Source organism: Misgurnus anguillicaudatus, chromosome 21, assembly GCF_027580225.2.
Source record: "Misgurnus anguillicaudatus chromosome 21, ASM2758022v2, whole genome shotgun sequence".
NCBI classification, from domain to species: Eukaryota; Metazoa; Chordata; class Actinopteri; order Cypriniformes; family Cobitidae; genus Misgurnus; species Misgurnus anguillicaudatus.
In genome coordinates, this window is record NC_073357.2 from 26,520,175 (window position 1) to 26,532,941 (window position 12,767).

Sequence of the window (12,767 nt, forward strand, 5' to 3'; positions counted from 1 at the left end):
GTCTAAAATATGACTGGCGTACTCACAAAACATGCCAGCTATAAACAAAATAAGATTTTAGAAATATTTTATTATTTTCTGTTTGGCTTATAGAGCCAGTGTTACGTATGGTTGTCTTGGTAACACAGCGTCACCCAACTGTTTATGTGTGGGAGTAAAACGGAGCGTAAATCTGGTGTCTCTTTCATTATTAGTGTATATGTTAGGTTTATTTTGGGCGCTGTAAGTGAGTTAAATAAGATAGTAAAACAGTTCGTCCGTTAAGTTTCAAGATGTCATCAAAGAAAGCAAAGAAGCCCGAGGCAGAGCAGCATGTAGACGCATCGGCGGCGGATGAATCACACAGAGAGATGCTGTTAGTGTTACAGCAAGAGTAAGTTTCTTATTGTAGTAATGCAAACTGTTTGTGTGATTTTAAAGTTTGTTAAACTAATAAAGCTTATGCTTGGTCTTGGTTTATCCCACAGACATGATGCTCTTACTGACAACCTAAACGCATTGAAGATCAGGCTTGAACAACTGTATCCTTTTGCGCTCATATAGACTCTAATCTTAATTTTTTTTAGGGTGAAATAGTCCCCCTGCCCCGCTGAGAAAAGAAAGGAAAGCATTCCAGAAATTCGAAAGGATTTAATGGTTATAATGAGAAATTGTTTTAAAATGTAAACTAGTTTGATGTTTCTGTGGGTATACTGGTAACGTTTTTGTCTTATAGCCTATTGGTGGGATCTTGTCGATAAGAAGCAGTATAGCATTTATTTAGCAGTTTGTAGATCAATTATTGATAGTAGGTCCGAAAGTAAAAATGTTTTGTAATGGTTCTAATTTGTTTGACAGATCCTTTTATCCAAAGCCACTTACAGCCCTGCTGGAAAAACCAGCATAGACCAGCATATGTTGTGTTTTGGTGCTGGTATTACCAGCAAGACCATGCTGGTTGACCAACATAACCAGCAAGATCATGCTTGGTAGACCATAGTTTTGCTGGCCTACTAGCTAAACCAGCATGGACCAGCATAGACCAGCATTGAAATTATGCTGGCCTATGCTGGTTTTTATCAGTATGCATTTTTCCTAGGAACAAACTCACAACCTTTTGCGCTTTTAACGTAATACTCTATCAACCGAGCTACAGAAACACCTATATAATAGACTTGAAACATACAGCAGGGTAATGTCTATTATGTTTACCTCCCTAAAACTGATAGAGTATTGTGATGTGCGTGTGCCTATTTCAATTTAACACACACCTCTAGACGAAGAGAAAATGAGTTTCTTCAGAACGAGGCGGATAAAACCAGCATGGAAAGTGTAAGTTTTACAAAAGAAACACTCAGGGCTATATGTCTAATCCACTCCTTAAGAAACTTTACTGTAATGAATGCATTAAAAGTAAATGTTATATGCATTATGTGTATATATATATATATATAATCCTCCTCTCTCACTCAACTTGCTACAGAAGGAATACATCACATATCTGTCAAAGAGAGCAGAAAAGAGACAGAATGCAAAAGTGACTCTAAGTACTCAGAGCCATCTGGAGCTGGAGGAGCTGAAGAGACAGAGACAGAAAATGCAGGAGGAACATGAGAAACAGACCAACGGTTAGACAAGTGTGGGTTAAAGGTGCAGTGTGGGACTTTTAGAAGGATCTCTCCATAGAAATGCAATATAATATACATAACTATATTATCGTATAAAGACCTTGCAAAATGAACTGTATTGTTTTTATCACTTTAGAATAAGCCGTTTTTATCTACATACACCGCAGGTCCCCTTACACGGAAGTCGCAATTTGGCACCCCTATGTTTCTACAGTAGCCCTTAAACTGTTCTATAGAGCGCATTTTGTCACTACGTTGTCTCAGATGATGGCATTAGGGCTGGGATAAACGGTTCTTTTTTTAAGCAATTAATCTAGCGATTATATTGTCGATGCATCGATTAATCTAACGATTAATTTTATCAGTCCGATTTGACTTCGATTCTCGATTATCTCCCCATTAATTAACTAATAGCAAATTTATACATGTTGATTTACATATCTGAATGGATAAAAAAACCTTAACCACTGTTCACACTTGCGGTGTGAAACCGGTGTGGACTGGAGCCACTCGCGTTACTCTACGGCGCCGCCATTTTGTGTTTGACGAATCGACACGCATATTTTGCGTGGATGTATTTTTCGCTTTGTCCCAGCCCTAGATGGCGTTTTTGTCCTGTGGCAGCTACCGTAGCTTCACTATGCATTTCGAAAGGGAAGGGTGAGCTGTGTACTGAGCCGTTGGTTGCAATTCACTCAATGCTAGATGCCGCTAGAAATTTACACAGTGGACTGGTTACGTTAATAAAGGCTATATTTGTGATTATTTTAAACTCTTTAAAAAATTAAATGTGTGTGGTTTGTTTTTTCAGAGTTAAAGAGGAAGATTATGCAGAAGGAAAATGACCTAGCTCTACTGAATAAAGAAATTACAGACCTAAAAGAGTTAAAGGTTGCTGAATTTTTATTCTTTTCATTGTGTTTGTACTGTTATAAATGGCAGTAGTTTAAGCCAGTAGTCTATAGCCATTGTCATGCACTTACATTGCTACTGTATACAATTAAGAGCTGACTGGTCTATAACATAGACAACACTCTTAAAAATAAGGGTTCCAAAACCTTGTTTGTTTCATCTGTTTTTTTAGACTGTGCTGGGACGTTTATTTCTGCCTGTTTGTGTGTTATAGACTCTACAACAGCAGCAGACATATCGTATAGCTGAGCTGGAGAAGGAGCTGACTGCCATGCAATGTCATCATTCAGAGTCAATGGTGGCTCACAAAGCGGACCTTCTTAAAGATAAGAGGAACTATGAGCAGCAGGCCAAAGACAAGTTGCAAAATCTGAACACCTCAACCATCAGCGTGAGTGAATTTTGTTGTGTAATCAGTAGGCATTGTTGTGCAATATCAGTTTACAGTTACCATGACATCACCGTGGAAGCAATGGTTGAAGTTTTTTCCTCAATTCTTTCTTCACTTCCCTCAGGAGTCATCGCGCTGCCTGATGACCCACATAAAGAATGTTTTTGAGGAGAACCAGCATCTTAGTAAGACTCTAAAACAGCTGGTCCAAAGTTATCACGATCTATACAAACAACAGGATCTTTTGCAGACAAAACGTCAGCAATTGCTACTGGAGAGAGATTATGTACAGTGGCTTCACTGCCAGCGGTTTTCCTCACATTCAAAACCAACAACTTCAAACACACAAAACCCTTGAGATCAACCACCGCAACCCTGTATCACGAAATGATGTACCTACCTATAGTCGAGTAATTTTGTGGGTGTTTTCCGTGACACTGACACGTTTTTCCGCCTTTTTGCGTGGGCATGTCGCGTATTTCTGTGGACGTGTCGCTGTCGCGTATTTGTTGCCCAACTGTTTTGTCCTGTTTTCAAACCATTGTCGCTTCGGTTTAGGGTTAGATTTGGTGTTTGCATTAGATTATCACTGTAAGTATTAGTTTATACCTTTTTTTCATGATTTATTTTTTATAATTTTTTTTATTTTTAAACCATTGTCGCCTGGCATTAGGGTTAGAGATGGGTTTGGGTAAGGATGTCATTTTATGTAAATCTAACCTTAAACCGAAGCGACAATGGTTTGAAAATAGGACAAAACAGTTGGGTAACAAATACGTGACAGTGACACGTTCACAGAAATGCGTGACATGTTCAAGCAAAAAGGCGGAAAAACGTGTCAGTGTCACGGAAAACACTCACAAAATTGTGTGACTGTAGGTACATAATTTCGTGATAATGGGTTGACCACCAATTTCTGACGAGATTTTCACCTGTTTAGTAATTGTTTAAAATCTTCATTACTCTTCTCTGCAGTTCCAGCCTGTCATTTATGTTACTAAAAGGAAAATGCTGAAACCATTAACAACAAAGAAAGAGAAATCTGTTTCGTTCATAATAAACGTATGAATGCTATTGTAATGCTATTACATATGATTTATTGACAAATCCTCAAGATCATGGATTATTGGCTAGGTTTCGTTTTAATGACTGATTAACTTAAATGATTAGTCCATTTTCTTAAAAAGAAAGGTCCGGATGATTTGCTCACCACCATGTCATCCGGGGTGTTGGTGTCTTTCTTTGTTCAGTCAAGAACAAATTACGTTTTTTGAGGAGGGCGTTCCAGGATTTTTCTCATTTTGATGGATTTTAATGGACCTCAAAACTTTTTGAACGGAGTTTTAGGGGACTCAGGGCGGTCCCGGACGGGGCATGGGGGTCTTGTCTGGCGAAACGATTGTCATTTTTGACAAGAAAAATAAAAAATAAGCACTTTTAAACCACAACTTCTCGTCTATCTCCGGTCCTGTGATGCGTCAAGAATGACAGTCGCTTCGCTGGATGGGACACTTGTGCCTCGTTTGGGATCGTTTGGAGTCCTTTGAAACCCCGTTGAAAAAACTGTTAAGTGTTGAGTTAAGTGTTAAGTGTTGGGTTCCATTAAAGTCCATTAAAATGAGAAAAATCCTGAAATGTTTTCCTCAAAAAACATGATTTCTTCTCGACTGAGCGGGGAGTGACATCGGCATTTTGGATGGCATGGTGGTGAGTGGATTGTCTGGATTTTTTTGAAGAAACTAGACTAATCCTTTAACACCATTACTACATTTGATATTTTACAAGATGGAGACCCACAGCCAGGCCAGGTGTCCTTACGGTTTGGTTTTCACATGTTCTCCCTGTGTCAGTGTGGGTTTACTCCGGAAACTCTGGTTTCCTCCTACAGGTCAAAAACATGCAGATTAGGTGAATTGGAGATGCCAAATTGCCCCTCCCCCAACTTTTGTATGGATTAACCACTTCTTTCCATGAATGTAGATGCTGGAATGGTGTTCCAAACAACAAAAAATAAACAAACAAGATTCAGACCATACATTTTTATGACGAACCATAAAAAGCAATGGGTAACAGGTGTTGTAAGGCGTGACATGTATAGCTCAGTGGTAAAGCTTTGTGTAGCAGCACAAAAGGTCATAGGATTGAACCCAGGGAACAGTGTCTGCTAAAATGCGTGTGAATGTAAATGACATGAGAGTGAAATCACCGACCACCTTTCATGGCTTGGTATACTCTAAAAACAAATGGTTTAAAACTAAATAGCACTAAAAGTGGTTCACTGGCTTGCCATTTTAAGTGCTATAGCACCTATGTAGTACCTGTGTAGCACCTGTGTAAAACTATATTGTGCTATATAGAACCATATCTGGTGTTATAGTGGTGCTATATCCCCCCCAGGTGGTTCTTCATAGGTGCTATATAGCACTAAAAATGTTTTCCCTTATGATTATGAGCTTTTATTTAGCACTAATTTAGTTAGAGTGTAATGTCTTATCTGGGGGTAAGTCATGTGGGCAGTTGTGGCCTAATGGTAACCTGAATGTCACTGGTTTGAGTCCCACAGCCAGCAGGTTGCAACTAAAGTGCTCTTGAGCAAAGCATGTTTTTCAATTTTTCCATTGGTGCTGCCATGATAGCTCCCCACTGCTCCGGGTGTGTGTGTTTGTGTTCACAATTTGCAGTGTGTGTTCATGACTCTGGGATGGGTTAATGCAGTGGTCACATTTTGAGTATGGGCCATATATGACAAGTCACTTTCACCTAAGTTACTGTCTTGATTTTACAATTTATTTCATGTTCGGTGTTAAATGCAAACATGGAAACTAGTAATTTTATTGAAATAAATTCTGCAATTATGTTTATAGTGAACATCTGCACTGAATACACATACATGTTGTATATATACAATTTATTTGTGTACATAAGTGCTATGAGAAACTCCTGTGCACTCGACTGCACACGGAAAAAGCAAAAGACACTAGAGAGTAGTTTTACATTTTTCACATACACTCACCTAAAGGATTATTAGGAACACGTGTTCAATTTCTCATTAATGCAATGGTGTAATGGTGTGGGGAATGTTTTCTTGGGACACTTTAGGCCCCTTAGTGCCAATTGGGCATCGTTTAAATGCCACGGCCTACCTGAGCATTGTTTCTGACCATGTCCAGTCCATCCCTTAATGACCACCATGTATTCATCCTCTGATGGCTACATTTCAAATTGGTTTCTTGAACATGACAATGAGTTCACAGTACTAAAATGGCCCCACAGTCACCAGATATTAACCCAATAGATCATCTAAGCGATTTCGTGGAACTGGAGCTTCGAGGCCTGAATGTGCATCACACAAATCTCCATCAACTGCAAGATGCTATCCAATCAGTATCCGGCAACATTTCTAATGAATGCTTTCAGCACCTTGTTGAATCAATGCCACGTAGAATTAAGGCAGTTCTGAAGGCGAAAGGGGGTCAAATACAGTATCAGTATGGTGTTCCTAATAATCCTTTACATGAGTGTATCTGTGTAGTTTGGTGTGTATGTGGCTGATAATTTCATGTTTGTGTGTAGACTGACTATGCAAAAATACAATTGTTAGAAGAGTTAAAATATGTTTGAATAAAGTGTTTTTCTGCTTTGAGAATTTGGTGTTTGTGTTTGTAGAGTTTTGAGAAATGAAGCCATAGTTTCAGAGATTGCATGTAAGCAATTTGAAAAAACTGTATTAGACTATTATGTGTTGGTCCATAACGGGATAGACATTTTTATGTCAGTAATTTTTTTAATGTTTAAGGGGCAGTCTCCCAGACAGTGCTCACTTAGTTCCAGATTAAAATGCATGTTTGAGCTGGCTCAATTTAAAAAAACATCTTGCACATACATATCTGAACATACATCAGTGTCATTGTTTTATGTCAAATTGCACATCAGTAATGACTGATCTCACGGAAAGTCGTGTTATAGTCACGAACTATTAAGCTTAAGCTTTTTTGTGCCTTGAGCACAAATTTCTTATAAATAGTTTTTCGTGTGCGTTGCACGACTTTCTTTTTCGTTTTATTTTGTGTATTGTTTTCCTATTTTCTTACAATTTTTGCTTGGGGTTGGGGTTAGAATTACTTTCTGTTACATTTTTACACATTCTAACCCAAACCCCAACTCTAACCTCAACTCCAGGTGAGAATAGTTTTAAAGTGGGAGAAAACATGTAGAAACCAATACATATAGACCAGTTCAAATGATGCAAACAACACTGGTCCAGAAGCACTTCCCGTTTCCGTTTTTTAACACTAGATAAACGTTGGGATAAAATAAACCAACAGAACATATAAACCTGAATTAACTGAAGTTAAACAAACATCTTAAAGATAATAATATATGTGAAATAAAAAAATAACTGTCACAAACTGTAACAGGAAGTGTTTCTGGACCAGTGTTGTTTACATCATTTGAACAGGTCTATATAAGTACATCCTAATATATGTATTGGTAACCCCACATCTAACCACAATCCCAAGCGACAATGATTTAAAAATAGAAAAAAAGTAGAAAACTATACATAAAATGACACGAAAAGGAAAGTCGTGCCACGGACATGAGAAACAATTTATAGAAATTCGTGCAAGTGTTATGCAAAAGACATTCATGCTCAAGGAATTTCGCCTGGACACAAATAAGTTGACCAAATTTTGCGTGACTATACCACGACTTTCTGTGAGATCATGTTGTGTTTTTTGTATGGAAAAACTACTTACATGTCCTAAGACAGACCTAATCCTGGATTAATCTAAAGCCTGTCTGAGAAACTGACCCTAAATGATACAATGTATCTTGAAATCTTTAACATACCCATTTTTTCGATGAAACAAAAGAGTTTAAAGCCCAAAGGATTTCATGCCTTAATGACATCCATAATGCTAAATGTGTCTGTGCGCGCATGTGCGTGCATGCATGCTTTTCTGGTTTGACTGGTTCTTTTTAAAATGAATGTGCTGGAAAGTATTCTAAAGTTTCATCAACGATGGACGGATCAGGCAAGTGTTTTAAGAAAAATTAATGGATCACATGAGACAACTTATTAGTAATACTGTATAACATGATGTTTACCATTTGTTTGTTTCAGGAAGGAAGTTTGTTTTTGTGGCTCTGATTTTTTGTGGAACTACAAAGTCAAGATCAGGTAATCTTTTCTCACCCTGAAGAAAAACAATAGCTAAACTTCTCCGTAACCCGGAGCCGATCTGTGGAGCTGCAACTTTAGGGGCAGAAGTAAAATGAGAAAGTGTTTTATGTGTATATTAAAATGAGTACAGTAAAAACATGCTGAGCTGAATACACCAAACATTAAGGTCTGAATTGTATTCTATTATAGCTGAGCAGTATCGTTTAAAAGGACCTGTGGCACCTCTTTATGCTGTTGCTGGTGAAGATGTGATTCTGCCCTGTTACATTAAACCCATCACCAGTGCTGTGGACATGAGAGTGGAGTGGTTTAGACTTGACCAGAATAACGCAGTAGTGTATCTATATGAAGCTCATGAAAACCGAACTACAGCTCAGAGTCAGTCCTACAGTGGGAGAACAATGCTTTTCCATCAAGAGCTACAAAAAGGAAACTTATCACTCAAACTATCAACAGTCCAAGTCTCTGATGAGGGCACTTACAAGTGTTTTATTCAGTCTGAATCCTGGTATGATGACATCACAGTTTATGTCGAAGTTAAAGGTGAGTAAAACGTGTTTAATCAATTTAGTAGGCCTAACCACATTTTCAATACACTTATTATTTTGATAAACTTGTAAGACATTTTTGTTGTTTGCCAGCAACAAACACAGAAGCCACAGTAGAAATTAGGCCAAAATAATTTGGCTCACATTTTGTATTTGGAATGTACAGCTGGTACACTGTGAAAAATATATATGATACTTAAACAACTTATATATGTGCATGGAAAGTCGTGCTATAGTCACAAAAAATTTTATTAATTTATTTGTGTCCATGGCACGAAATTCAGCTTTTTTCGTGTCTTTTTCATGTCACTTGTAACCATTTCGGTTGCACTTTATTTTACAGTACGTGTACTTACCTTGTACATATATGGTAAATAAGTTGTACTTACCTACAAATGTGTGGTACTTACTTTTAGGTATCTACATGGTAATTAATTGGTATCATTACTGTACTTACCAGTAGTACATACTTGGTAGTTATTATGTAACTCTTGGTAAGTACTGGGTAATAACATATACATATTTACTTACGAGAAACAATACATAAAATGACACGAAAAAGAAAGTCGTGCCACGAACATGAAAAACTATTTGTGCTGAGTTAAGCGAAAAAGTCATTTGTGCTCAAGGCACGAAAAAGCTGAATTTCGTGGCAAGGACACAAATAAATTAATAAAAATTTTCATGACTATAACACGACTTCATGTTGTAGAGTCAATACAACCTACTTTTTTAAAGTTTTGACTTGTGATAAGTTGACATAACTTAGAAAAACAAGTTGAAATTGTTTAACTTAATTTGTAAAGTTAAAGTAACAAAAATATATGTTGATGTAACGTGTAGTGACTTAGAATGAGAAGGAGGATGAGGATAAACTTAATAATAATAAATATTAACAATAAATGGGAAAACAGGTAATAAATTCACATTAACGTTGACCAGTGTTGGGGGTAATCCATTACAAGTAACGTGCATTACGTAATATTATTACTTTTTGAAGTAACGAGTAATGTACACATTAATATTTGAGTTACTTTTTTAAAAAAGTAATGCAAGTTACTTTTTTAGTTTAATTAATTTGATTAAAAAAATTATGTACTGAATTAAACTAAACATAGTCACATTATACACTCTATGCGTACACACCTGAGTCAGAAACTGAGATGGCAGGCCAGAGCTCGACATTTTTGTAAAGAAATATGCAATTTCCGAATGCAGAACTTTTCAGTCATAAAAAAACACCTGCAAGGCCTGGAAGACATCAAGCCTCAGCCAAGAAAAAGTAATGCAAAAGTAACTAAAAAAGTAAAGCATTACTTTCCATGAAAAGTAACAAAGTAACGCAATTAGTTACTTTTTTTGGAAGTAACTTAATATTGTAATGCATTAATTTTAAAAGTAACTTTCCCCAACACTGACATTGACAACAAAAGACAAAGAAGAAGGCAAACAACAGGGTATAAGTAGACAATAATAATGAACATAATTGATGATAGGTGAGGATGATAACAAATGCAGTTTAGGTGAGAAAGTGAAAAGAATGATGGGAATTGTAGTCCGGAGAGCGATGACTGGGGAAAACAAAGCAAAACAGAACATGACTGTAACAGATAACATTTTTTACAGTGTACAAAATGACCATACATTTGCATTCTTTGTTACGTGTAGTTATAGGCACTCATCCAATGATCATTATAGAAGAATTTGATTATTCAGGAGGACTTCATCTGCTGTGTAAAAGTGAAGGCTGGATCCCTGAACCGGAGCTTGTGTGGTTGGACAGTGAAGGCAGCAGAATTTCTGATACTGTAGAGAAACACAAAGATTCAAAGGGCTTCAATTTGAAACACAGAATTATTGTACATAACAGTGATGCGAAGTATCACTGCAGAGTCAAACTGAACCATCATATGCTGGAGACTGAGATCACTATCTCAGGTATGTTTCTCTTCTGATATATAACTCATGCAACTCAAATCTCATTAAGTCAATATTTGGTGATATACTTTGTTATGTTTTACTGTATACTAGTTTAATATGTCTTTTAATTCTTTACTATAGTCATATGTTATTGGCTGCATGTGATTATGGTTTGTATTGCAGATAAAATATTTCATGCTTGGAGGACATCTGTCCTTTTGGTATCAATAATGGTTGTTTTCAGCGTGTTTGCTGCAATTGTAATTGCTATTTTTGTTTACAGAAGAAGAGGTAAATCATTTATATGCTAAATTTGTGCATGCATGTATTACAAGGTCATTAGATTTCTGGGTCATAATAATTGTCATTTCTTTTGTCATCATTAGTTCGATACCATCGGAATATTCATGAAGGTAAATTTCATATGCTTTAAACATTAATAATTTTTCGTTTGAAAAAATACTTCATGAAAACGAAAATAATTAAATGTGTATTGTATATATTGTTTTAAACATTTTTAGAGATCCTAAAGATAAAAAAATATGCAGGTAAGGAAAGTTTTATTATGTTCTTTTAACATTTTTGTGTGATAAATGCAACTCGTATATGAAGTTTGCTTTTATTAATGGGTTAAATCATTAAAAAAAAAAGAATCTAAATCCAAATTCACTTAACAGTCAGTTTAATTTGTTGTATTTAAACATACAAAAATTCAATATTTAAATCTCACAACTAATAATGTCTACATGCAAATTCCTTTCATGATTTTCATCAGTGGATGTGACATTGGATCCAGATACAGCTCATCGATATCTGATCTTGTCTGAAGACGGTAAACAAGTACGAAGTGGAGAAAACAAACAGAATGTCCCAGACAACCCAGAGCGGTTTAATAAATGTGGTAATGTCCTGGGAAAAGAGGGATTCTCCTCCGGAAGGTTTTATTTTGAAGTGATGGTAAGGGGAAAAACAGAGTGGGATTTGGGAATCGCCAGAGAATCCATTAACAGAAAGGGAAAGGTCAAGTTGAGTCCTCAGAATGGATACTGGACAGTACGCTTGAGAAATGGGAACAAATATAGCGCCTGTGCTGGTCCCACTGTTCCTCTCTCTCTGAGAGTGAAGCCACAGGAGGTGGGTGTGTTTGTGGATTATGAGGAGGGTCTGGTCTCCTTTTATGATGTAGAGTCCTGTTCTCATATCTACTCTTACACTGGACAGTCTTTCACTGAGAAACTCTATCCATTCCTCAACCCATGTACAGATTTGAAATACAAATATTCAGCCCCTCTAAGTATTTCACCTGTCAATTGTCAAACCAGATTAATTCCCAAACAGTAAAGTATACAAAAAGAAATAAATTACTTTAAAAACAATGTCAGCTGTTTACTTTAAATACATAAATACCAATATTTGCTTTGTTTATATTAGAATAAAAAATACATTAAATCTGTACTTACTTTATTATTAACATGTAAAATACCTTGTACTTTATGTCCTTTAATGTCATTCAACTGGATTTATCAGTAGTGGTTAATGAACTATTGCACTCAAATTTCAGTTCAGTTGGAGCCTATATCACTGAAGGAAATTGTTCATTCGATTTGCTCAGTTTTTTGAGGTGGGTGGTCGCAATCGATTTGTTTGAGCTACATTTAAACAAAAAAATTTGAAATGCAAAACAAAACAAAAAAAACTTTTGTTTAAATGTGGCTTAGGTGGATTGATTGTGACCACTTGCCTTGGAGAATTGAGTGAGTTGAATGAATAATTTTTTTAAGTGTAGCAAGAGCAGATTTAACAAAGCACCATTATAACGGTGGATAACTGGAATAAGCTGCAGATGCTGACTTTGGTTTGCATTTATTTCAATTTAGATCATTTAGTTGATCATTTAGATCATTAAGTGGCCTTTCCGTCAGAGCCGGACAGTAACGGAGTACATTTACTTGAGTACAGTACTTAAGTACAATTTTGAGGGATCTGTACTTTACTCGAGTATTATTTTTGGGGAGTACTCATGACTTTACTCAAGTACATTTGAGAGGCAAATATTGTTCTCTTTACTCCACTACATTTCTATCCACAACCGTGAGTACCCGTTACTTCTTATAAAAAAATAAAAAAATAAAAATCTCAGAAACCCTCGAATTGTTGTTTCCCTTTTCTCAAACGTGATTGGATTGTGCAGGCGCCACTGATTG

At 36.4% G+C, this 12,767-nt stretch overlaps 2 protein-coding genes across 3 annotated transcripts; both read left to right on the forward strand.

Annotated features, from left to right (window-relative positions):
* The first annotated feature begins 129 nt into the window (after positions 1–129).
* On the forward strand, positions 130–3,990 carry ccdc166 (coiled-coil domain containing 166). Of its 2 annotated transcripts, none has more exons than XM_055199394.2 (7): positions 130–373; positions 468–521; positions 1,257–1,311; positions 1,463–1,607; positions 2,419–2,498; positions 2,734–2,910; positions 3,035–3,990. In XM_055199394.2, the coding sequence occupies exons 1-7, from the start codon at positions 273–275 to the stop codon at positions 3,266–3,268; spliced, it is 846 nt and encodes a 281-aa protein (XP_055055369.2). In that variant the 5' UTR covers positions 130–272; the 3' UTR covers positions 3,269–3,990. The 2 variants fall into 2 exon arrangements, with proteins under 2 accessions (XP_055055369.2, XP_055055376.2); XM_055199401.2 differs by having other exon boundaries at positions 1,466–1,607.
* A 3,943-nt stretch (positions 3,991–7,933) lies between these two features.
* On the forward strand, positions 7,934–11,986 carry LOC129427991 (butyrophilin subfamily 1 member A1). Its single transcript, XM_055185191.2, has 8 exons — positions 7,934–7,946; positions 8,036–8,092; positions 8,285–8,638; positions 10,312–10,581; positions 10,747–10,854; positions 10,950–10,976; positions 11,085–11,111; positions 11,339–11,986. Exons 1-8 carry the CDS (start codon positions 7,934–7,936, stop codon positions 11,902–11,904), a joined length of 1,422 nt encoding a protein of 473 aa, XP_055041166.2. The 3' UTR covers positions 11,905–11,986.
* Positions 11,987–12,767: the final 781 nt, after the last annotated feature.

Coding starts and splice junctions, on each gene's coding strand:
- ccdc166 (XM_055199394.2), top strand. CDS start 273: ATGTCATCAAAGAAAGCAAAGAAGCCCGAGGCAGAGCAGCATGTAGAC. Junction 374..467: donor CTGTTAGTGTTACAGCAAGA/GTAAGTTTCTTA, acceptor TTTATCCCACAG/ACATGATGCTCTTACTGACA. Junction 1,312..1,462: donor ATAAAACCAGCATGGAAAGT/GTAAGTTTTACA, acceptor AACTTGCTACAG/AAGGAATACATCACATATCT.
- LOC129427991 (XM_055185191.2), top strand. Junction 8,093..8,284: donor AACTACAAAGTCAAGATCAG/GTAATCTTTTCT, acceptor ATTCTATTATAG/CTGAGCAGTATCGTTTAAAA. Junction 8,639..10,311: donor AGTTTATGTCGAAGTTAAAG/GTGAGTAAAACG, acceptor TGTTACGTGTAG/TTATAGGCACTCATCCAATG.